Raw genomic sequence first — 21475 nt, forward strand, 5'->3', positions numbered from 1 at the left:
TAAACCAAAGTGTTCCTGGAGAATCTGTGAACACAAACAAAGAACGGGACTTTCTGTCTCTTGGAGTGTTTTCACAAAATAAAACACAGTTGCAGTTAAACAGGGCAACATGCTATAGAGGGAAGATGTGTGTTAAACTACTATGTACAGCTTTAGATGTGTGTGAATGAGCAGAAAACTAGACTTTTAGTGCAAGTACTCCTTATATTCCTATATATTCACAAGGTTTATGCAGAATTATTAGATAATTTCCCTGATATTTGACCAGTTAAATAACTAGATAAGATTCCCGTGATGCTGCTGAACAGGAAGCTCTTCTTTCTCAAGACTCTGAAGCTCCATTTGAAAGAGAACACCATATTATGTGATACTAATTCATTACTAATCTGGACTCTGGTGACATTTAATGTTTGATGGAGACAGAACTGAGAACACCACATGGTTCTGGTTTATTTCATGTCTTTCGTCCACTTCCTGTCTTCAGGCCGCTGATCGCAGCTAAGAACCCTAAAATCGCCGTTTCCAAGATGATGACGTTGATGATGGCCAAGTGGAGAGAGTTCAGCACAAACAACCCACTGAAGGTACCGAGACCCAGAACCCGTTCGCAGACCCGAGTTCTACTGAACAGAACCTGAACTCAGTGTGTTCCTCTGCAGGGTTGTGCGACGGCTAACGCAGCGCTAGCAGCCGCTAACGTGGCCGCAGCCGTGGAGAACATGGTGGTTGCGGGAACCGAAGGAGGAGCAGAGAACGTTCCCGTTGTTGCACCTGTGGCTGCTGCAGCTCCTGCGACTCCCACCGCAGCTCCTGCACCTCCAGCGGTGCCACTACGCAAGGCCAAGACCAAGGAAGGCAAAGGTAATGTGGGTGGAGCCGGAACAGGACGGCTCATTTATGAACAGTTTATTTAACCCTCGTGTCGTCCTGCGGGTCAAATTGACCCATTTTAAAGTTTGAAAATGTGGAAAAAAATGTTTTCACTGTGAAGCTTCTGATATCAACATTTTTGGGAAATTTTTTAGTGAAAAAAAAATGTTAAAAAATGTTTCTTTAACCCTCCTGTTGTCCTGGTTCGCGGACACCAAAAAATATTGTTTCCTTGTCTGAAAAAAGTCCAAAAAATCAGCAAAAATTCCCCCAAATTTCTGAAAATTTGCAAAACCTTCAAGAAGAAAATTAAAAGTTTCTCTTAAAAGTTCTATTTAAAAAATCCCCCAAATTTGGCAAGAAAATTATTGTAAATATTTTCAATAAATTAGTAAAAATCTTCCAAAAAAATCCTAAAAATATCTAAAGTGATTCCATATATATCAGTAAAACTTCTATTTTCTTTAAGATCATTCACAAAAAAATCAACTAAAATCCAGCGAATTTCGTTTAATTTTGGTAGAGTTTTTTTTGTGAATGTTCTTAAGAAACGCTTTAAACATTTCATTTTTTCCCAAAAAAAAATATTCAAAAATTTCTCAAAAATGTTGAAAATGTGGACATCAGAAGTTTCACTGTGATAATATATATTTTTTCCACATTTTCTATTTGACCCGCAGGGCAACACGAGCGTCAAGAACATTCACAAAAAGATCAACCAAAATCCAGCGAATTTCTCTGGATTTTGGTTGATTTTTTTTGTGAATGTTCTTAAAGAAAATATTAGAATTTTATCTGATATATATGGAATATACTTTAGATATTTTTAGGATTTTTTTGGACGATTTCTACTATTTTTTTGAAAATATTTACAAGAATTTTCTTGCCAAATTTTGGCGATTTTTAAAAAAAAATTTATGCATTTTTTAAGGGAAACTTTGAAGGAATTATTGGAATTCTCTTTCTGAAGGTTTTGCAAATTTGGGGAATTTTTTCGTTGAACTTTTTGATTTTTTTTAGACAAGGAAACAATGTTTTTTGGTGCCTGTAAATGAGGACAACAGGAGGGTTAAGTCTCGTCTGTTGGTTCCATCAGGTCCAAACGCTCGTAAGAGGTCGAAGCCGACATCTAAACCTCCACCCAAACCCAAACCCAAGAAGGTGGCTCCTCTCAAGATCAAACTGGGCGGCCTGAACAGCAAGAGGAAGCGTTCCTCCGTGAGTCCACTCTCTGGTTCTGTGTTCCTCACAGACGAGAACATTCATGATGATCTAAGTGTTTCTTTCTGTCCGATCAGAGCGACGAGGATGAACCCGATGGCGACAGCGACTTCGATGACGGCAGCTTCTCGGTATCGGACGGGTCCAACCGCAGCAGCCGACCCAAGAAGAAGCCCAAGAGTGCAAAGAAGAAGAAGAAAGGTTCGGATGAAGTCATACATGTGTTCGTGTTGAACTCCATCAGAGACCATGTGATCTATTGTTCCGCTCGTCCCTCAGTAGAGACCGAAGACGGTGACGGCTACGAGACGGACCACCAGGACTACTGCGAGGTCTGCCAGCAGGGAGGGGAGATCATCCTGTGTGACACCTGCCCCAGAGCCTATCACATGGTCTGCCTGGACCCCGACATGGAGAAGGCCCCCGAGGGCAAGTGGAGCTGCCCTCACTGTGTGAGTACCACCACCACCACTGGGGGGCGCTGTGACTGATGTGCACTCTGAAGCTGCAATTTACAGATAGCCGCTAAATGCATCACATGACGTTAGAGTTTACCGATTTTTCCCTAAATGTGTCATATGCATCCGTAGCCGCCACAATTCACGGGTGTTCCCTAAACGCCTCATAGTCATCAGTAGACAGTGCAGTTTGTAGAAAGTTTTCTGTTGTTGAAATGTTCTCTGGGGTTCTAATTGATTCTGTTCTCTTTGGTTCTGACTGGTTCTCTGTGGTTCTTACTAGTTCTTTATGGTTCTAACTGATTCTGTGTGGTTCTAGCTGGTTCTGTTCTCTGTGGAACCTAACTGGTTCTCTGTGGTTCTCACTGGTTCTGTTCTCTTTGGTTCTAACTGGTTCTCTGTGGTTCTAACTGGTTTTCTGTGGTTCTAACTGGTTCTGTGTTCTCTGTGGTTCTAACTGGTTCTCTGTGGTTCTAACTGGTTCTGTGTTCTCTGTGGTTCTAACTGGTTCTCTGTGGTTCTGTGTTCTCTGTGGTTCTAACTGGTTCTCTGTGGTTCTAACTGGTTCTGTGTTCTCTGTGGTTCTAACTGGTTCTGTTCTCATTTTTCTTTGTCTTCTGCTCCCCCTCCACCCCCTCTATCCTCCATTTCCTCCCCTCCCCCCCTCCCTCTGGCTCTACACGCCAACATGCACACGCTAACGTGCACACGCTGCCGTGCACGCTGCAACGTGCACACGCCGACGTGCATGCTCCTCTGCCCCTCCCCTGCCGCTCCAGGAGAAGGAGGGGATCCAGTGGGAGGCCCGGGACGAGCTGTCGGAGGCGGAGGGCGAGGATGACGAGGAGCGGCGTGACGAAGGCCTGGAGGAGGAGGACGACCACCACATCGAGTTCTGTCGGGTCTGTAAGGATGGAGGGGAGCTGCTGTGCTGCGACACCTGCCCGTCCTCCTACCACATCCACTGCCTCAACCCGCCGCTGCCCGAGATCCCCAACGGAGAGTGGATCTGCCCCCGCTGCAAGGTGAGCCGTGCATGGGGGCGTGCACGTGGGCTGCAAATGGAGCCGCAGCATGTACAGTATGGTGAACAGTTGCAGCTTTTATTTTGGTGATTTCTGACAAATACTTGCAGCTTTTATTTTGGTGATTTCCAATGAATAGTTGCAGTTTTTATTTAGGGGATTTCTGATAAGTAGTTGCCGCTTTTACTTTGCCAATTTCTAATTCAGAGTGGCAGCTTTTATTTTGGTGATTTTTGATTAATCATTTCAGCTTTTATTTCAGTGATTCCTGATGAGTAGTTTCAGCTTTTATTTTGTTGATTTCTGACTAATACTTGCAGCTTTTGTTTTGGTGATTTCTGATGAATAGTTACAGCTTTAATTTAGGTGATTTCTGATGAATACTTGCAGCTTTTATTTTGATCATCTCTGATGAATATTTGCAACTTTCATTTTGGTGATTTCCGATGAATCATTGGAGCTTTGATTTTGTTGATTTCTGCTAAATAGTTGCAACTTTTATTTTGTTGATTTCTGAATTAATAGTTGCAGCTTTTATTTTGGTGGTTTCTGAATTAATAGTTGCAGCTTTTATTTTGATGATTTCTGAATTAACAGTGGCAGCTTTTATTTTGATGATTTCTGAATTAATAGTTGCAGCTTTCATTTTGGTGATTTCTGCTAAATAGTTGCAACTTTTATTTTGTTGATTTCCAGTGAATAGTTGCAGCTTTTGTTTTGGTAGTTTATGATGAAGAGTTGCAGCTTTTACTTTGGCGATTTCTAACTAATCGTTGCTGCTTTTATTTTGGCGATTTCTAATGAATGGTTGCTGCTTTTATTTTGGCGATTTCTAATAAATCATTGCTACTTTTATTTTGGTGATTTGTGATGAGTAGTTGCAGCTTTTATTTTGGGGATTCCTGATGAATAGTTGCAGCTTTTATTTTCATGATTTCTGATAAATAGTTGCAGCTTTTATTTTGGTGATTTCTGATGAATAGCTACAGCTTTTATTTTGGTAATTTATCATGAATAGTTGAAGCTTTTATTTTGGGGATTCCCGATGAATAGTTGCAGCTTTTATTTTTGGATAATTTTAAACCAGACATGTAGGATTAGGTGAATATTCTCCAAATATCCTGAATTTAATCTCAGAATTTGTGAACCTTCCTGACAGAATAACATGTCACAGATGTTTAAGGAAACTCTGAGTCTTTTTTTTTTAAACAGATTTTGGCAGATAAATGACACCATGTCTTGACACCTGTCGGCAGGTTTTGGATTTAGAGGCTTCACATGTTTTCTCTCCAACAGTGTCCACCGATGAAGGGTAAAGTGCAGAAGGTTCTGACATGGCGCTGGGGCGACCCGCCGGCTCCGACGCCGGTCCCTCGGCCCGCTGACCTTCCTGCTGACGCTCCTGATCCTCCACCGCTGGCTGGACGTAGAGAGAGGGAGTTCTTCGTCAAGTGGTGCAACATGTCGTACTGGCACTGCTCCTGGGTGCAGGAGCTGCAGGTAAAGCCACGAAAATGAATGACAAGACGTGATTCAAAGCATTAATCTAATTAATTGCGATTAATCACTGTTTTGTCAAATAGCAATTTTTGACAAAGTTTTTCAATTCAAATAAATTTTGGTTGATGACAGAATGGATGAATAGACGAAGACGTGAACTTAAACAACAAAAATGTTTGTTTCATTTCAGTTTTTCTGCATTTTTCATCTGTCTACTGCATTCAAAGATTACTGCAAAGTCAAATTAAAGCGATTATATTCAACATTTTAAGACATTTTGTAAACTCAGGCATTGTCAGTATCTTGAAAAGTGGTCTATTATGGGATGGCTACACTCTTTGCCAGTACCAGGACTGTTGCAGCTAATGTGTCCACAAAATCCGTCAATTTCTCGCTCCGTGTTGCATGCTGGTTGCGTTGCGACGTGTTTCGAGCTGCCATCTGGTGCATGTAGTCGGAGCGCATTTGCATAAAGTAGTTTCATTTCTACTTTATGCAAATTCAATGCAACGTGCAGAGGTCCGACGTAGGGCTGGGCGATAAATCGAATTAATTCGATTAATTCGCCTTTTTAAAACCTGTCGATTTGAAAATTTGCCAACTCCTAAAATTGAGGCCAGCTTAAATATATTCAGATTCAGATAAACTTTATTTATCCCCGAGGGGCAATTAAGGTGCATATGAGCAGCAGGACGTTATAAAAAATAGACAAGGTATTCACAGAAGAATAGGATAAAAAAGAATAAAATAGAATAAAATTTAGAAATATACCAATACAGATTCTTCTTCTGCCTTTCACAACCTGTGCACTGGCGTTTGCTTCTGTCTCTCATCTCCTTCCACCAAAACACTCACACCCCCGTCATGGCGGACACAACAGCAGACGAAGAGTTGGTCGCGAGAAAAGGGCCTCATGTTACATCGATTATATGGAAGTGGTTCGGCTTTGACAAGACTGACTCAGAGCAAACTACAGTCATGTGCAATGTTTGCAAAACTACTGTGAAAATGAAGAGTAGCAGCACAACTAACCTCTTTCAGCACCTCCAGCAGAGGCATCCTAAAGAATGGGAAGAGTGCTGCAGCTACGGGAGTGCGGCATGGCTAGCACTAGCCATAGCAAACAGACCGCAAAGAAACAACAAAAATCGATTAAAAACGTAATCGTCCAAGATGACTAAAAAAAAATCGCGATTTTATTTTTTGGCCATATCGCCCAGTCCTAGTCCGACGCATCGTGAAACATTTGTTAAACGTCTAAATGAGGACAGGTTCAGAAGCTTATTAATCACCTCAAATGCTTTCAGAATTCCTGAACTGTTTTCGTAATGAAAGGAAGTTAAATCTTCACGGCTGGTAAACAGACTTTAGGTTCATTACCGCCACCTACTGGGCCGAAGTGTTCGTCAGGGTTACCGGTGTGCCAGAAGTTAGGGAACTGAGAAAGGTGCGATTAAATGCGTTATTTTTTTTTTTGACGTGTTATTTTTTCTGTAATTAATTAATCAAATTTTCCATGTTGAAGTCCCAGCACTAACAAAAACATGTGAAGCTGCAGGTAAAACCATGAAAAGGGAAGTCAGAACCACCTACAGGTCAGAACCAGCTGCAGGTCAGAACCAGCCTCAGGTCAGAACCACCTACAGGTCAGAACCATCCTCAGGTCAGAACCACCTACAGGTCAGAACCAGCTACAGGTCAGAACCATCCTCAGGTCAGAACCATCCTCAGGTCAGAACCACCTACAGGTCAGAACCACCTACAGGTCAGAACCAGCTACAGGTCAGAACCAGCGACAGGTCAGAACCATCCTCAGGTCAGAACCACCTACAAGTCAGAACCAGCTACAGGTCAGAACCATCCTCAGGTCAGAACCATCCTCAGGTCAGAACCAGCCTCAGGTCAGAACCAGCTACAGGTCAGAACCATCCACAGGTCAGAACCAGCTACAGGTCAGAACCACCTACAGGTCAGAACCAGCCTCAGGTCAGAACCAGCCTCCGGTCAGAACCACCTACAGGTCAGAACCAGCTGCAGGTCAGAACCAGCTGCAGGTCAGAACCAGCCTCAGGTCAGAACCATCCTCAGGTCAGAACCACCTACAGGTCAGAACCAGCTACAGGTCAGAACCAGCTACAGGTCAGAACCATCCTCAGGTCAGAACCATCCTCAGGTCAGAACCACCTACAGGTCAGAACCATCCTCAGGTCAGAACCAGCCTCCGGTCAGAACCACCTACAGGTCAGAACCACCTACAGGTCAGAACCAGCTGCAGGTCAGAACCACCTACAGGTCAGAACCACCTACAGGTCAGAACCAGCCTCAGGTCAGAACCATCCTCAGGTCAGAACCAGCTACAGGTCAGAACCAGCTACAGGTCAGAACCAGCCTCAGGTCAGAACCACCTACAGGTCAGAACCACCTACAGGTCAGAACCAGCCTCAGGTCAGAACCACCTACAGGTCAGAACCACCTACAGGTCAGAACCAGCCTCCGGTCAGAACCATCCTCAGGTCAGAACCAGCCTCAGGTCAGAACCAGCTACAGGTCAGAACCAGCCTCAGGTCAGAACCAGCCTCCGGTCAGAACCAGCTGCAGGTCAGAACCACCTTCAGGTCAGAACCACCTACAGGTCAGAACCAGCCTCAGGTCAGAACCAGCCTCAGGTCAGAACCATCTTCAGGTCAGAACCACCTACAGGTCAGAACCAGCCTCAGGTCAGAACCAGCTACAGGTCAGAACCAGCCTCAGGTCAGAACCACCTACAGGTCAGAACCACCTACAGGTCAGAACCATCCTCAGGTCAGAACCAGCTACAGGTCAGAACCAGCCTCAGGTCAGAACCAGCTACAGGTCAGAACCAGCCTCCGGTCAGAACCAGCTACAAGTCAGAACCATCCTCAGGTCAGAACCAGCCTCAGGTCAGAACCACCTACAGGTCAGAACCATCCTCAGGTCAGAACCAGCCTCAGGTCAGAACCAGCTACAGGTCAGAACCATCCTCAGGTCAGAACCAGCCTCAGGTCAGAACCAGCCTCAGGTCAGAACCACCTACAGGTCAGAACCACCTACAGGTCAGAACCAGCCTCAGGTCAGAACCAGCCTCCGGTCAGAACCAGCCTCCGGTCAGAACCATCCTCAGGTCAGAACCAGCCTCCGGTCAGAACCATCCTCAGGTCAGAACCAGCCTCAGGTCAGAACCAGCCTCAGGTCAGAACCATCTTCAGGTCAGAACCAGCCTCAGGTCAGAACCAGCTACAGGTCAGAACCACCTACAGGTCAGAACCATCTTCAGGTCAGAACCAGCCTCAGGTCAGAACCAGCTACAGGTCAGAACCACCTACAGGTCAGAACCATCCTCAGGTCAGAACCATCCTCAGGTCAGAACCATCCTCAGGTCAGAACCATCCTCAGGTCAGAACCACCTTCAGGTCAGAACCACCTACAGGTCAGAACCATCCTCAGGTCAGAACCAGCCTCAGGTCAGAACCATCCTCAGGTCAGAACCAGCCTCAGGTCAGAACCATCCTCAGGTCAGAACCAGCCTCAGGTCAGAACCATCCTCAGGTCAGAACCATCCTCAGGTCAGAACCAGCCTCAGGTCAGAACCAGCTACAGGTCAGAACCATCCTCAGGTCAGAACCACCTTCAGGTCAGAACCACCTACAGGTCAGAACCATCCTCAGGTCAGAACCAGCCTCAGGTCAGAACCAGCTACAGGTCAGAACCATCCTCAGGTCAGAACCATCCTCAGGTCAGAACCAGCCTCAGGTCAGAACCATCCTCAGGTCAGAACCATCCTCAGGTCAGAACCAGCCTCAGGTCAGAACCAGCTACAGGTCAGAACCATCCTCAGGTCAGAACCATCCTCAGGTCAGAACCATCCTCAGGTCAGAACCAGCCTCAGGTCAGAACCACCTACAGGTCAGAACCATCCTCAGGTCAGAACCAGCCTCAGGTCAGAACCAGCTACAGGTCAGAACCATCCTCAGGTCAGAACCATCCTCAGGTCAGAACCACCTACAGGTCAGAACCATCCTCAGGTCAGAACCACCTACAGGTCAGAACCAGCCTCCGGTCAGAACCAGCCTCCGGTCAGAACCAGCCTCCGGTCAGAACCATCCTCAGGTCAGAACCAGCCTCCGGTCAGAACCATCCTCAGGTCAGAACCAGCCTCAGGTCAGAACCAGCCTCAGGTCAGAACCATCTTCAGGTCAGAACCAGCCTCAGGTCAGAACCAGCTACAGGTCAGAACCACCTACAGGTCAGAACCATCCTCAGGTCAGAACCACCTACAGGTCAGAACCAGCTGCAGGTCAGAACCATCCTCAGGTCAGAACCATCCTCAGGTCAGAACCAGCCTCAGGTCAGAACCAGCTACAGGTCAGAACCACCTACAGGTCAGAACCAGCCTCAGGTCAGAACCACCTACAGGTCAGAACCAGCTGCAGGTCAGAACCAGCCTCAGGTCAGAACCATCCTCAGGTCAGAACCACCCTCAGGTCAGAACCAGCTACAGGTCAGAACCAGCTACAGGTCAGAACCATCCTCAGGTCAGAACCATCCTCAGGTCAGAACCACCTACAGGTCAGAACCATCCTCAGGTCAGAACCAGCTACAGGTCAGAACCAGCCTCAGGTCAGAACCAGCTACAGGTCAGAACCAGCTACAGGTCAGAACCATCCTCAGGTCAGAACCAGCTACAGGTCAGAACCAGCTACAGGTCAGAACCATCCTCAGGTCAGAACCATCCTCAGGTCAGAACCAGCCTCCGGTCAGAACCACCTACAGGTCAGAACCACCTACAGGTCAGAACCAGCTGCAGGTCAGAACCACCTACAGGTCAGAACCATCCTCAGGTCAGAACCAGCTACAGGTCAGAACCAGCTACAGGTCAGAACCAGCCTCAGGTCAGAACCAGCCTCAGGTCAGAACCACCTACAGGTCAGAACCACCTACAGGTCAGAACCAGCCTCCGGTCAGAACCAGCCTCAGGTCAGAACCAGCCTCAGGTCAGAACCAGCTACAGGTCAGAACCAGCCTCAGGTCAGAACCAGCCTCCGGTCAGAACCAGCTACAAGTCAGAACCACCTACAGGTCAGAACCAGCCTCAGGTCAGAACCAGCTACAGGTCAGAACCACCTACAGGTCAGAACCACCTACAGGTCAGAACCAGCCTCAGGTCAGAACCAGCTACAGGTCAGAACCACCTACAGGTCAGAACCATCCTCAGGTCAGAACCAGCTACAGGTCAGAACCAGCCTCAGGTCAGAACCAGCTACAGGTCAGAACCAGCCTCCGGTCAGAACCAGCTACAGGTCAGAACCATCTACAGGTCAGAACCATCTTCAGGTCAGAACCACCTACAGGTCAGAACCAGCCTCAGGTCAGAACCAGCTACAGGTCAGAACCACCTACAGGTCAGAACCACCTACAGGTCAGAACCAGCCTCAGGTCAGAACCAGCTACAGGTCAGAACCACCTACAGGTCAGAACCATCCTCAGGTCAGAACCAGCTACAGGTCAGAACCAGCCTCCGGTCAGAACCAGCTACAGGTCAGAACCAGCTACAGGTCAGAACCATCCTCAGGTCAGAACCAGCCTCAGGTCAGAACCAGCTACAGGTCAGAACCACCTACAGGTCAGAACCACCTACAGGTCAGAACCAGCCTCAGGTCAGAACCACCTACAGGTCAGAACCAGCCTCCGGTCAGAACCAGCCTCCGGTCAGAACCAGCCTCAGGTCAGAACCAGCTACAGGTCAGAACCAGCCTCAGGTCAGAACCAGCTACAAGTCAGAACCAGCTACAGGTCAGAACCAGCCTCAGGTCAGAACCAGCCTCCGGTCAGAACCAGCCTCAGGTCAGAACCAGCCTCAGGTCAGAACCAGCCTCCGGTCAGAACCAGCCTCAGGTCAGAACCAGCCTCCGGTCAGAACCAGCTACAGGTCAGAACCAGCCTCAGGTCAGAACCAGCTACAGGTCAGAACCAGCCTCCGGTCAGAACCAGCTACAGGTCAGAACCAGCTACAGGTCAGAACCATCCTCAGGTCAGAACCATCCTCAGGTCAGAACCACCTACAGGTCAGAACCATCCTCAGGTCAGAACCAGCCTCAGGTCAGAACCAGCCTCAGGTCAGAACCACCTACAGGTCAGAACCAGCCTCCGGTCAGAACCAGCCTCCGGTCAGAACCATCCTCAGGTCAGAACCAGTCTCCGGTCAGAACCATCCTCAGGTCAGAACCAGCCTCAGGTCAGAACCAGCCTCAGGTCAGAACCAGCTACAGGTCAGAACCAGCCTCAGGTCAGAACCAGCCTCAGGTCAGAACCATCTTCAGGTCAGAACCACCTACAGGTCAGAACCAGCCTCAGGTCAGAACCACCTACAGGTCAGAACCACCTACAGGTCAGAACCAGCTACAGGTCAGAACCAGCCTCAGGTCAGAACCACCCACAGGTCAGAACCAGCCTCTCCGGGTCTCTAACTCTGGACCCTCTGACCATCTCCAGCTGGAGCTGAACTGCCAGGTAATGTTCCGTAACTACCAGAGGAAGACCGACATGGACGAACCGCCGCCGGTCGACTTCGGAGGCGACGGCGACGAGAACAAGAGCACCAAGAGGAAGAACAAGGATCCGCTGTTCATCCACATGGAGGAGGAGTTTTACCGCTACGGAGTGAAGATGGAGTGGCTGATGATCCACCGCATCCTGAACCACAGGTAGGACACCTGCAGCGCCGAATATCACAGGCTGCTGACACACGTCACCTTAAAACTTTTAGGATACCTGATAAAAAGGAGAAGCTGAAATAGAAGGAAATTGATTTGAATTTGTCTTCTAATAAAAAAGACAAAGAATTCAAATTTAATTTCACCTTGCACGAACCAAGTATGACACAAAGACGAGAGAGTTGTTTTATTACTTCTGCTGCAGAGTTTCGTCTTGACTCCGTGTGTCGTCTCTGTTCTTATTCCTGTCAGTGTTGATAAGAAGAACAACGTTCACTACCTGATCAAATGGAGAGACCTGCCGTACGATCAGTCCACCTGGGAGAGCGAAGACATGGACGTTCCCGAGTTCGACGCCTACAAACAGACGTACTGGAACCACAGGTGAGACTGATGCTGTGATATTTACGTTTTCTGTGGTGTGGTTTATGATGGAAACGAATACAGGGGATTTCCGGTGAGAGAGCTTCCAACAGAGCGGGAATATTTAGAAAAATACCTCCGTACAAATTGAAGAAAAACATGAGACAAGTGGCGTAAGGAAAGGGGATGCGAAGTCTGCCAACACATGGAGTCGTACGAACCAGCAGAGGTGCAGCTAGCGGCTAAAGCTAACTAGCAACAAGCCAGATAGAAGACGCAAGCCCGCCGTGAAGGAATGGCTGAACTGGAAGGTTTTCGCCAAGAAAACAACAAACAATTAGGGGCATTTAAAGAAGAGATTTTAAAGGTGAATACCAGACTGGATTCAGAAAGTGTAGGAGAGGATTCAAAACACAGAAAATGTGGAGATGTGAAGCAGCTACACGCACAGCTAGAGGATAACCTAATGAACATGGAGAGTCATTCCAGATGAGAAAATATACGAATCTACAGTGTACCAGAGGGGGCTAACTGACGATTTCCCAAACATACAGATTGAAATAAATAAATCAGAATCAGAATCACTTTTATTGCCAAGTAGGTTTTTACACTTACAAGGAATTTTCTCTGGTGCTCTTGGTGCAAGTACAATTTAAATAGTAAGTAAAGAGATGTAAGAATTATAAAATAAAATAAACAATAGACAAGGTATGTACAGTTACTACTCAGTAGTAATTAATATAGTTAACAGAGCTGATTAACAGTGGCATGGGCAGTGTTCATCAGCGGTGCAGCAGAGGGGAAGAAGCCGTTCTTGTGGCGAGAGGTTTTAGTCCTGATGGACCACAGCCTCCTGCCTGAGGGGAGGGGTTCAAAAAGTTTGTGTCCAGGGTGAGAGGGGTCGGCCAAGATCTTGGTTGCACGCCTTAAAGTCCTAGAGGTGTACAGATCCTGGAGGGGTGGCAGGTTACATCTGATCACCTTCTCAGCAGAGCAGATGATGCGCTGCAGTCTGCTCTTGTCCCAAGCGGTGGCTGCAGGGTACCAGACGGTGATGGAGGAGGAGAGGATGGACTCTATGATGGCCGTGTAGAAGTGCACCATCATAGGTTGAACTTCTTCAGCTGCCTCAGGAAGTACATCCTCTGCTGTGCCTTCCTGGTTATGGAGGTGATGTTCATCTCCCACTTCAGGTCCTGGGAGATGATGGATCCCAAAAAGCAGAAAGACTCCACGGTGAGCACTGTGGAGTCAGGGAGCTTGATGGGAGTAGGGGGGGGCTGTGTTCCTCCTGAAGTCCACCACCATCTCCACTGTCTTCTGGGCGTTGAGCTCCAGGTTGTTTCTGCTGCACCAGGTCACCAAGTTGTCTACCTCCAGTCTGTAAGCAGACTCATCCCCATCAGAGATGAGTCCGATGAGGGTGGTGTCATCTGCAAACTTCAGGAGTTTGACGGACTGGTGCCTGGAGGTGCAGCTGTTGGTGTACATTCAAATACAGGAATGTTTTAGATGACTGGAATAACTCTGTAAGGAATGAATTAGTCTGGAGAGACGGAGGTGATTTAGCGCATCTGCAGAGAAAATGAAAATAATTTAGAAGAAGCAGAACAAAAGGGAACGCTTGTGGGGGTGTAACACTGACATCCAGAATAGTTTATATCTTTGGATTCGTTCAGCTCTTTGCTCTCGTCATACAGAACTTTCTTCAACTGATGTCTGCATCACAGTAAGTCTGATGGTTCTTTCTAAAACCTGTTTGTTCTGTCAGGGAGCTGATGATGGGGGAGGAGGGTCGACCTGGGAAGAAGCTGAAGAAGCCGGTCAAAGTGAAGAAGGCCGAGCGTCCGCCTGCTAACCCGGTGGTGGACGTGAGTGTTTCTAAGCTGATCGACTCTCCTGAAGGGGACTGAAGCAGGACAGATGTTCACCTGATGTTTCTCCTTCCAGCCCACCATCAAGTTCGACCGGCAGCCCGAGTACCTGGACAGCACCGGGGGGACCCTGCACCCCTACCAGCTGGAGGGCCTCAACTGGCTGCGGTTCTCCTGGGCTCAGGCCACAGACACCATCCTGGCCGACGAGATGGGTTTGGGAAAGACGGTGCAGACGGCCGTGTTCCTCTACTCGCTGTACAAGGAGGTAATCAGCTGATAGACGGATCTGTTGCTTAGAACCCACTTTTATAGACTTGCTTTTATGTGAAGTTTAGCTTTGATTTGTTTTAGTGTTCCGTTTTACATTATGTCCTGTTTATTTTATACGTTCTCTCTTGTTTTATTTTATTTTAGCTGCCTGGTTCTTTGGTGTGATGTCCTCTTTCACTCCTTAATTTCTGACTTTTAATCTTCAATCTTTAATTTTTAAACTGCCTAGTTCATTCATTTGATATGCGTGTTAATTTAGCTAATTATTCATTTAATTTATTATCTTTTTTGGTATTTATTTTAACCCTCGTGTCATCCTGTTTTAAAATGTGGGGGGAAAAAAATTTTCACCGTGAAACTTCTAATGTTCACATTTTTAACATTTTTGGGAAATTTTTGAACTTTTATTGGTGGAAAAAAAGAAATGTTAAAAATGTTTCTTTAGAAAATTCAGAAAAAAATGTACCAAAATTTTATGTGAATGTTCTTAAAGAAAATATTAGAAGTCTTACTGATATTTATTTAATCACTTTAGGTATTTTTAGGATTTTTTTGGAATATTTTTACTGATTTTTTGAAAATATTTCAAAACTTTTTTTTTTTTGCCAAATTGGGTGATTTTTTTTTTAATAAAATTTTTAAGGGAAACTTTTAAGGAATTATTGGAATTTTCTTCCTGAAGGTTTTGCAAATTTTATGAAATTTGGGGATTTTTTTTTTCTCAATTTTTGGATTTTTTACAGACAAGGAAACAGTATTTTTTGGTGCCTGTAAATGAAGACAACAGGAGGGTTAATTGACTCTGCCTTGTCTCCTTATGTCTTGCCTGATTCTGTTGCATGTTTTGACTGTCAAAGCACCTTGTGAACACTCTTCTTAAGGGTGCTATATAAAAAAGTTATTGTTGTTATTATTATTATTTATTTATTCCAGTCTGACTCCATCAGTCAGTGTTTAAAGTTTCAGACATGTGAAAGAGGCTGAAAGCAGCACAGCTAAATATTCTTCATATCTAGTGATTCAGATTATTCCTCCTCACACCAGGTTTCGATTTATTTTTATTTGACCAACAGGTTTGTTCTGGCTGGAAATGACGCCGTCTTACAGACCATAATGACGGATTTTGAACTGCTTTCTTTAAAAATGACACGTCCAAAATTATTAATTGTCACAAATGTTAAAGAAAATGCAGCTTCTTTCTCATTCCAGATTTTCTTGGTGGTTCTCTCCATGTTCTGTCGGGTTCTAATCTGCTATAAAGGTAGAACAGCTGATGCAGTCATGGATGAAAGCAGAGAGCTTCTACTGTGTTTGTTTGTGTCATTTCCAGCCAGAACAAACAGAAAACAGTCACTGTGAATGTAATAAACTGGATAAAAGTGACTCCATGTGTGATGCTGTGTTCAGGGTCACTCCAAAGGTCCGTTCCTGGTCAGCGCTCCTCTGTCCACCATCATCAACTGGGAGAGGGAGTTCGAGATGTGGGCTCCAGACATGTATGTGGTGACGTACGTCGGAGATAAGGACAGCAGGGCGGTGATCAGAGAGAACGAGTTCTCCTTCGAAGGAAACGCCATCCGAGGAGGAAAGAAGGCCTCCAAGATGAAGGTCAGAACCTTCCAGAACCACCAGAACCAGTGGATCTGCTGCTGTACTGAGCTGTGTAGTTAGACTGATGGGAATTTAATTTGGTTGTAACTGTGACACTTTCAGCAAGTTTGTTTTTCAAAAAGCCTTATCGGCAGATATAGTAAAAATAAAAATTCAGTTCTGTATGAAAGGATCTGATGTGTTTTCCCTCTAATATTTGTGTTTCCAGCTTCACTAAGTTCCCGTTTGCTTTACAGAAAGACACTCAGGTGAAGTTCCACGTCCTGCTGACGTCCTACGAGCTGATCACCATCGACCAGGCGGTTCTGGGCTCCATTGAGTGGGCCTGTCTGGTGGTGGACGAGGCCCACCGGCTCAAGAACAACCAGTCAAAGGTACCGACACTCTGACTCTTCTATGTTAGGATCGTGTGTTTATTTAAATAGTAGTTGGTGGATGAACCTGCAGCAGTTCAGATTTGATGCAGCATCACCACCATGAAGAAAGTTCAGTACAGCAGGTTTATCCACTTCAGAGATGAACAAAGCCCCAAAAAACTTTCAAAAAATTCAAACCTGAAACATCCCTGACAGTAAAATGTAAGGTTAAAGTGTTGACAGGCCTCTGAACTGAGCTCCTAAACCAGTAAAAAAAGAAAAACTGATGCAAAAAAGAAGCATGTCTGACTCTAAATCAACTGCTCACTGCTACTGTAGTTTTATTAGTAGTAGTTTGTGTTAATAAGTATTTTCTGTGTATTTTCAGTTCTTCCGGGTTCTGAACAACTATCCTCTACAACACAAACTGCTGCTGACTGGAACTCCTCTGCAGAACAACCTGGAGGAACTTTTCCACCTGTTGAACTTCCTGACGCCAGAGAGATTCAAGTCAGTCTCTGTTTCCTTATCTATGCAGATGTGGTTCTATGCAGATGTGGTTCTATACAGATGTGGTTCTATGCAGATGTGGTTCTATGCAGATGTGGTTCTATACAGATGTGGTTCTATGCAGATGTGGTTCTATGCACATGTGGTTCTATGCACATGTGGTTCTATACAGATGTGGTTCTATGCACATGTGGTTCTATGCACATGTGGTTCTATGCAGATGTGGATCTATGCAGATGTAATTATATGCAGATGTGATTTTATGCAGATGTGATTTTATGCAGGTGTGGTTCTATACAGATATGGATCTATGCAGGTGTGGTTCTATGCAGATGGGGTTCTATGCAGATGGGGTTCTATGCAGATGTGATTCTATACAGATGTGGATCTATACAGATGTGGTTCTATGCAGATGTGGTTCTATACAGATATGGATCTATGCAGGTGTGGTTCTATGCAGATATGGATCTATGCAGATGTGGTTCTATGCAGATGTGGTTCTATGCAGATGTGGTTCTATGCAGATGTGGTTCTATGCACATGTGGTTCTATGCACATGTGGTTCTATACAGATGTGGTTCTATGCACATGTGGTTCTATGCACATGTGGTTCTATGCAGATGTGGATCTATGCAGATGTAATTATATGCAGATGTGATTTTATGCAGATGTGATTTTATGCAGGTGTGGTTCTATACAGATATGGATCTATGCAGGTGTGGTTCTATGCAGATGGGGTTCTATGCAGATGTGGTTCTATGCAGATGTGATTCTATACAGATGTGGATCTATACAGATGTGGTTCTATGCAGATGTGGTTCTATACAGATATGGATCTATGCAGGTGTGGTTCTATGCAGATATGGATCTATGCAGATGTGGTTCTATGCAGATGTGGTTTTATACGGATGTGGTTCTATGCAGATGTGGCTCTATGCAGATGTGATTCTATACAGATGTGGTTCTATGCAGATGGGGTTCTATGCAGATGGGGTTCTATGCAGGTGTGGTTCTATACAGATGGGGTTCTATGCAGATGGGGTTCTATACAGATGTGGATCTATACAGATGTGGTTCTATGCAGATGTGGTTCTATACAGATATGGATCTATGCAGGTGTGGTTCTATGCAGATGTGGTTTTATACGGATGTGGTTCTATGCAGATGTAGATCTATACAGATGTGGTTCTATGCAGATGTGGCTCTATGCAGATGTGATTCTATACAGATGTGGTTCTATGCAGATGGGGTTCTATGCAGATGGGGTTCTATGCAGGTGTGGTTCTATACAGATGGGGTTCTATGCAGATATGTGGTTCCATGCAGATGTAGATCTATGCAGATGTTGTTCTATACAGATGTGGTTCTATACAGATATGGATCTATGCAGGTGTGGTTCTATGCAGATGTGGTTCTATGCAGATGTGGTTCTATGCAGATGTGGTTCTATGCAGATGTGGTTCTATGCGGATTTGGTTCTATGCAGATGGGGTTCTATGCAGATGTGGTTCTATACAGATATGGATCTATGCAGATATGTGGTTCTATGCAGATGTGGTTTTATACGGATGTGGTTCTATGCAGATGTGGTTCTATGCAGATGTGGATCTATACAGATGTGGTTCTAAGCAGATGTGGTTCTAAGCAGATGTGGTTTTATGCAGATGTGGTTTTATGTAGATGTGGTTCTATGCAGATGTGGTTTTATGCAGATGTGGTTCTATGCAGATGTGGTTCTATGCAGATGTGGTTCTATGCAGATGTGGTTCTATGCAGATGTGGCTTTATGCAGATGTGGTTCTATGCAGATGTGGTTCTATGCAGATGTGGTTCTATGCAGATGTGGTTCTATGCAGATGTGGTTCTAAGCAGATGTGGTTTTATGCAGATGTGGTTCTATGCAGATGTGGTTCTATGCAGATGTGGTTCTAAGCAGATGTGGTTCTATGCAGATGTGGTTCTATGCAGATGTAGATCTATACAGATGTGGTTCTGTACAGGCGTTCCTCTGCTGCTGAACCCCTGAACTCTGAGGTAGTGTTACATGTGGCTGTCTGCTGCCTCTCTCCTTGCTCTCTCTGATCTCCCTCCTCCTTTACCTGTGTAGCTGCAGAACACCTGGGTGCTGCCAGCTCTTAGGGAGGAGGAGGGTATTTAGGGAGGCAGGAGCGAGCGGCAGGCAGAGCAGAGGCATGAGCACCACAAAGCCACACGTCCTCCCCGGACAAACGCATGAGGGTTGTTTTGTTTGTGCAAACTTTCCTTTCATGATTAACAATGAGTTCTTCTCTTTTCAGGTATTTGATTCATCCCCCCTTCCCCCATGCATGTTTAGTTTATTTCTGTTTATTTCTACCCTGATTAGTTTGATTATTCATAAATAAAGCTGTTTTTTTCCCTTGTCTGTGTCCAGTTTATATGCTGCCGGTCTCTTTGTTTGTTTGAGCCTAATTTGTTCGGTTTTAAAGAGGCCGTAACCGGTAACTCTGTTGTTTCTTCTCTGCAGTAACCTGGAGGGCTTCCTGGAGGAGTTCGCCGACATCGCCAAGGAGGACCAGATCAAGAAGCTCCACGACATGCTGGGGCCTCACATGCTGAGGAGGCTGAAGGCCGACGTCTTCAAACACATGCCTTCAAAGACGGAGCTCATCGTGCGGGTGGAGCTCAGCCCCATGCAGAAGTGAGTGGAGCTTCAGGGCCTTCAGAAACAAACTGGGTTCTCTGCTGGTGGTTCGTTTGTTTGGTGTTTATGGGGAGAAGGTTCTGCAGAGTCTTTTAAATGACTTATTTTTGGATATGCATGTCTGCTCACCAGGACGGTTCTTTTACTGTCTCTCATCGATCTTCTTTGTTTTCAAACTTTCTTTGTCTCTCAGGAAATACTACAAGTTCATTCTGACCCGTAACTTTGAGGCTCTGAACACTCGTGGAGGTGGAAACCAGGTGTCTCTGCTGAACGTGGTGATGGACCTGAAGAAGTGCTGCAACCATCCCTACCTGTTCCCAGCTGCTGCCACCGTGAGCTCCATCTCCAGAACCTTGCATCTCAGGTTCATGTCTCCAAACCGAAGCCTGCGTGATGCAGCCGCTTTGTTTTCTGGTTTCAGGAGGCGCCAAAGCTCCCAAATGGCATGTATGAGGGCACGGCGCTGACCAAGTCTTCAGGGAAACTGATGCTGCTGCAGAAGATGATGAGGAGGCTGAAGGAGGGAGGACACAGGGTTCTGGTGTTCTCCCAGATGACCAAGATGCTGGACCTGCTGGAGGACTTCCTGGAGAACGAAGGCTACAAATACGAGAGGATCGACGGAAGCGTCACCGGGAACCTGCGGCAGGAAGCCATCGACCGGTTTAACGGTGAGTTCCCGGGTTTGTTTGATTCGTGTCTCAGGACGTCTGAGGTGGAATCTGATGGTCTGAACTCTGGTCTTCATCCTGCAGCTCCTGGAGCTCAGCAGTTTGCTTTTCTACTGTCCACCAGAGCTGGAGGTCTGGGCATCAACCTGGCCTCCGCCGACACCGTCATCATCTACGACTCCGACTGGAACCCTCACAACGACATCCAGGTAACCAGAACCTCACAGGTAGAGCCTCACAGGTTTCAGGTTTTTTATCTTCAGTAGTTCCTCAGATATTGTTCTTCAAACAGCTTCAGATTTAATGTGAGAATAAACCTGCTGGTCGACAGGGGATTTTAAACCTTCTCTTTTACCCGGTACTCGTTTAAATATCCGTATTTTATGGTAGGAAAGTTTGAAGCAGATCAGATCTCCAGGTCAATCAGGAGAGCTGTGATTTGAGATGAACTCTAGAAGACATGCTGACCTCTCAGCGTTTCTCTGGAGGAGGAACTTTATTCGCCTCCAAAAACACTGAAGCTTTTTAACGTTGAAGGTTTGGTCTCTGTAAACTGCCTCATGTCTGTATCTCTGTTCTTTTGTGACGATGTTCTCCTCAGGCCTTCAGCAGAGCGCATCGTATCGGCCAGAACAGGAAAGTGATGATTTATCGCTTCGTCACCAAAGCTTCAGTGGAGGAAAGAATCACTCAGGTCTGTCCACGGAAGCTCTGATCATTTAAACCGGTTCAGATATCAGGAGTCTGACCAGCTGCTCGCCTCCCTCCAGGTGGCCAAAAAGAAGATGATGCTGACCCACCTGGTGGTCCGACCCGGACTCGGTTCCAAGACCGGATCCATGTCCAAGCAGGAGCTGGACGACATCCTGAAGTTTGGAACCGAGGAGCTGTTTAAGGACGAAGTAGGAGAAGGTGAGTTCAGTGCTGTTCTCTTCACAGCAGATGTGTGATTAAAGGCATGCAGAAGGAAGGTTCTGGATGAATTCTGCCTCCAGGAGACAACAAGGAGGACGACAGCAGCGTGATCCACTACGACGACCAGGCCATCGACCGGCTGCTGGACCGGAACCAGGACGCCACCGAGGACACGGAGCTGCAGAGCATGAACGAGTACCTGAGTTCCTTCAAGGTGGCTCAGTATGTGGTGAAGGACGAGGACGACGAGGTACAGAACCAGAGTCTGCTCTTTAAACTGGGCTGCCTTGGTTCTTTAAGGACGACTTACTTGGTCCCAAAAGTCTGAAAGTATCTTAAAATAAAAACCAAAGCTGGAGCTTCAGAAACCTTAATTTAAACATTAGTTTTAACCCTCTGAACCTTAAAACC

At 46.1% G+C, this 21475-nt stretch overlaps 1 protein-coding gene across 1 annotated transcript in view; it reads left to right on the forward strand.

Moving 5' to 3' along the window:
- chd4b (chromodomain helicase DNA binding protein 4b) overlaps window positions 1–21475 on the forward strand; it is a 38179-nt gene that overhangs the window by 3455 nt on the left and 13249 nt on the right. The window contains exons 6-26 of the mRNA XM_051956453.1: window positions 485–584; window positions 660–861; window positions 1967–2088; window positions 2169–2292; window positions 2371–2543; window positions 3329–3574; window positions 4871–5074; window positions 11585–11796; window positions 12058–12189; window positions 13940–14039; window positions 14119–14310; window positions 15723–15923; window positions 16163–16300; window positions 16671–16792; window positions 19299–19472; window positions 19669–19810; window positions 19900–20149; window positions 20234–20358; window positions 20751–20843; window positions 20920–21061; window positions 21145–21314. Coding sequence (XP_051812413.1) covers window positions 485–584; window positions 660–861; window positions 1967–2088; window positions 2169–2292; window positions 2371–2543; window positions 3329–3574; window positions 4871–5074; window positions 11585–11796; window positions 12058–12189; window positions 13940–14039; window positions 14119–14310; window positions 15723–15923; window positions 16163–16300; window positions 16671–16792; window positions 19299–19472; window positions 19669–19810; window positions 19900–20149; window positions 20234–20358; window positions 20751–20843; window positions 20920–21061; window positions 21145–21314 — 3364 coding nt within the window. The remainder of the gene's footprint in view (window positions 1–484; window positions 585–659; window positions 862–1966; window positions 2089–2168; window positions 2293–2370; window positions 2544–3328; window positions 3575–4870; window positions 5075–11584; window positions 11797–12057; window positions 12190–13939; window positions 14040–14118; window positions 14311–15722; window positions 15924–16162; window positions 16301–16670; window positions 16793–19298; window positions 19473–19668; window positions 19811–19899; window positions 20150–20233; window positions 20359–20750; window positions 20844–20919; window positions 21062–21144; window positions 21315–21475) is intronic.

Source organism: Acanthochromis polyacanthus, chromosome 12 (genome assembly GCF_021347895.1).
Source record: "Acanthochromis polyacanthus isolate Apoly-LR-REF ecotype Palm Island chromosome 12, KAUST_Apoly_ChrSc, whole genome shotgun sequence".
In the NCBI taxonomy this organism is placed as follows: Eukaryota; Metazoa; Chordata; class Actinopteri; family Pomacentridae; genus Acanthochromis; species Acanthochromis polyacanthus.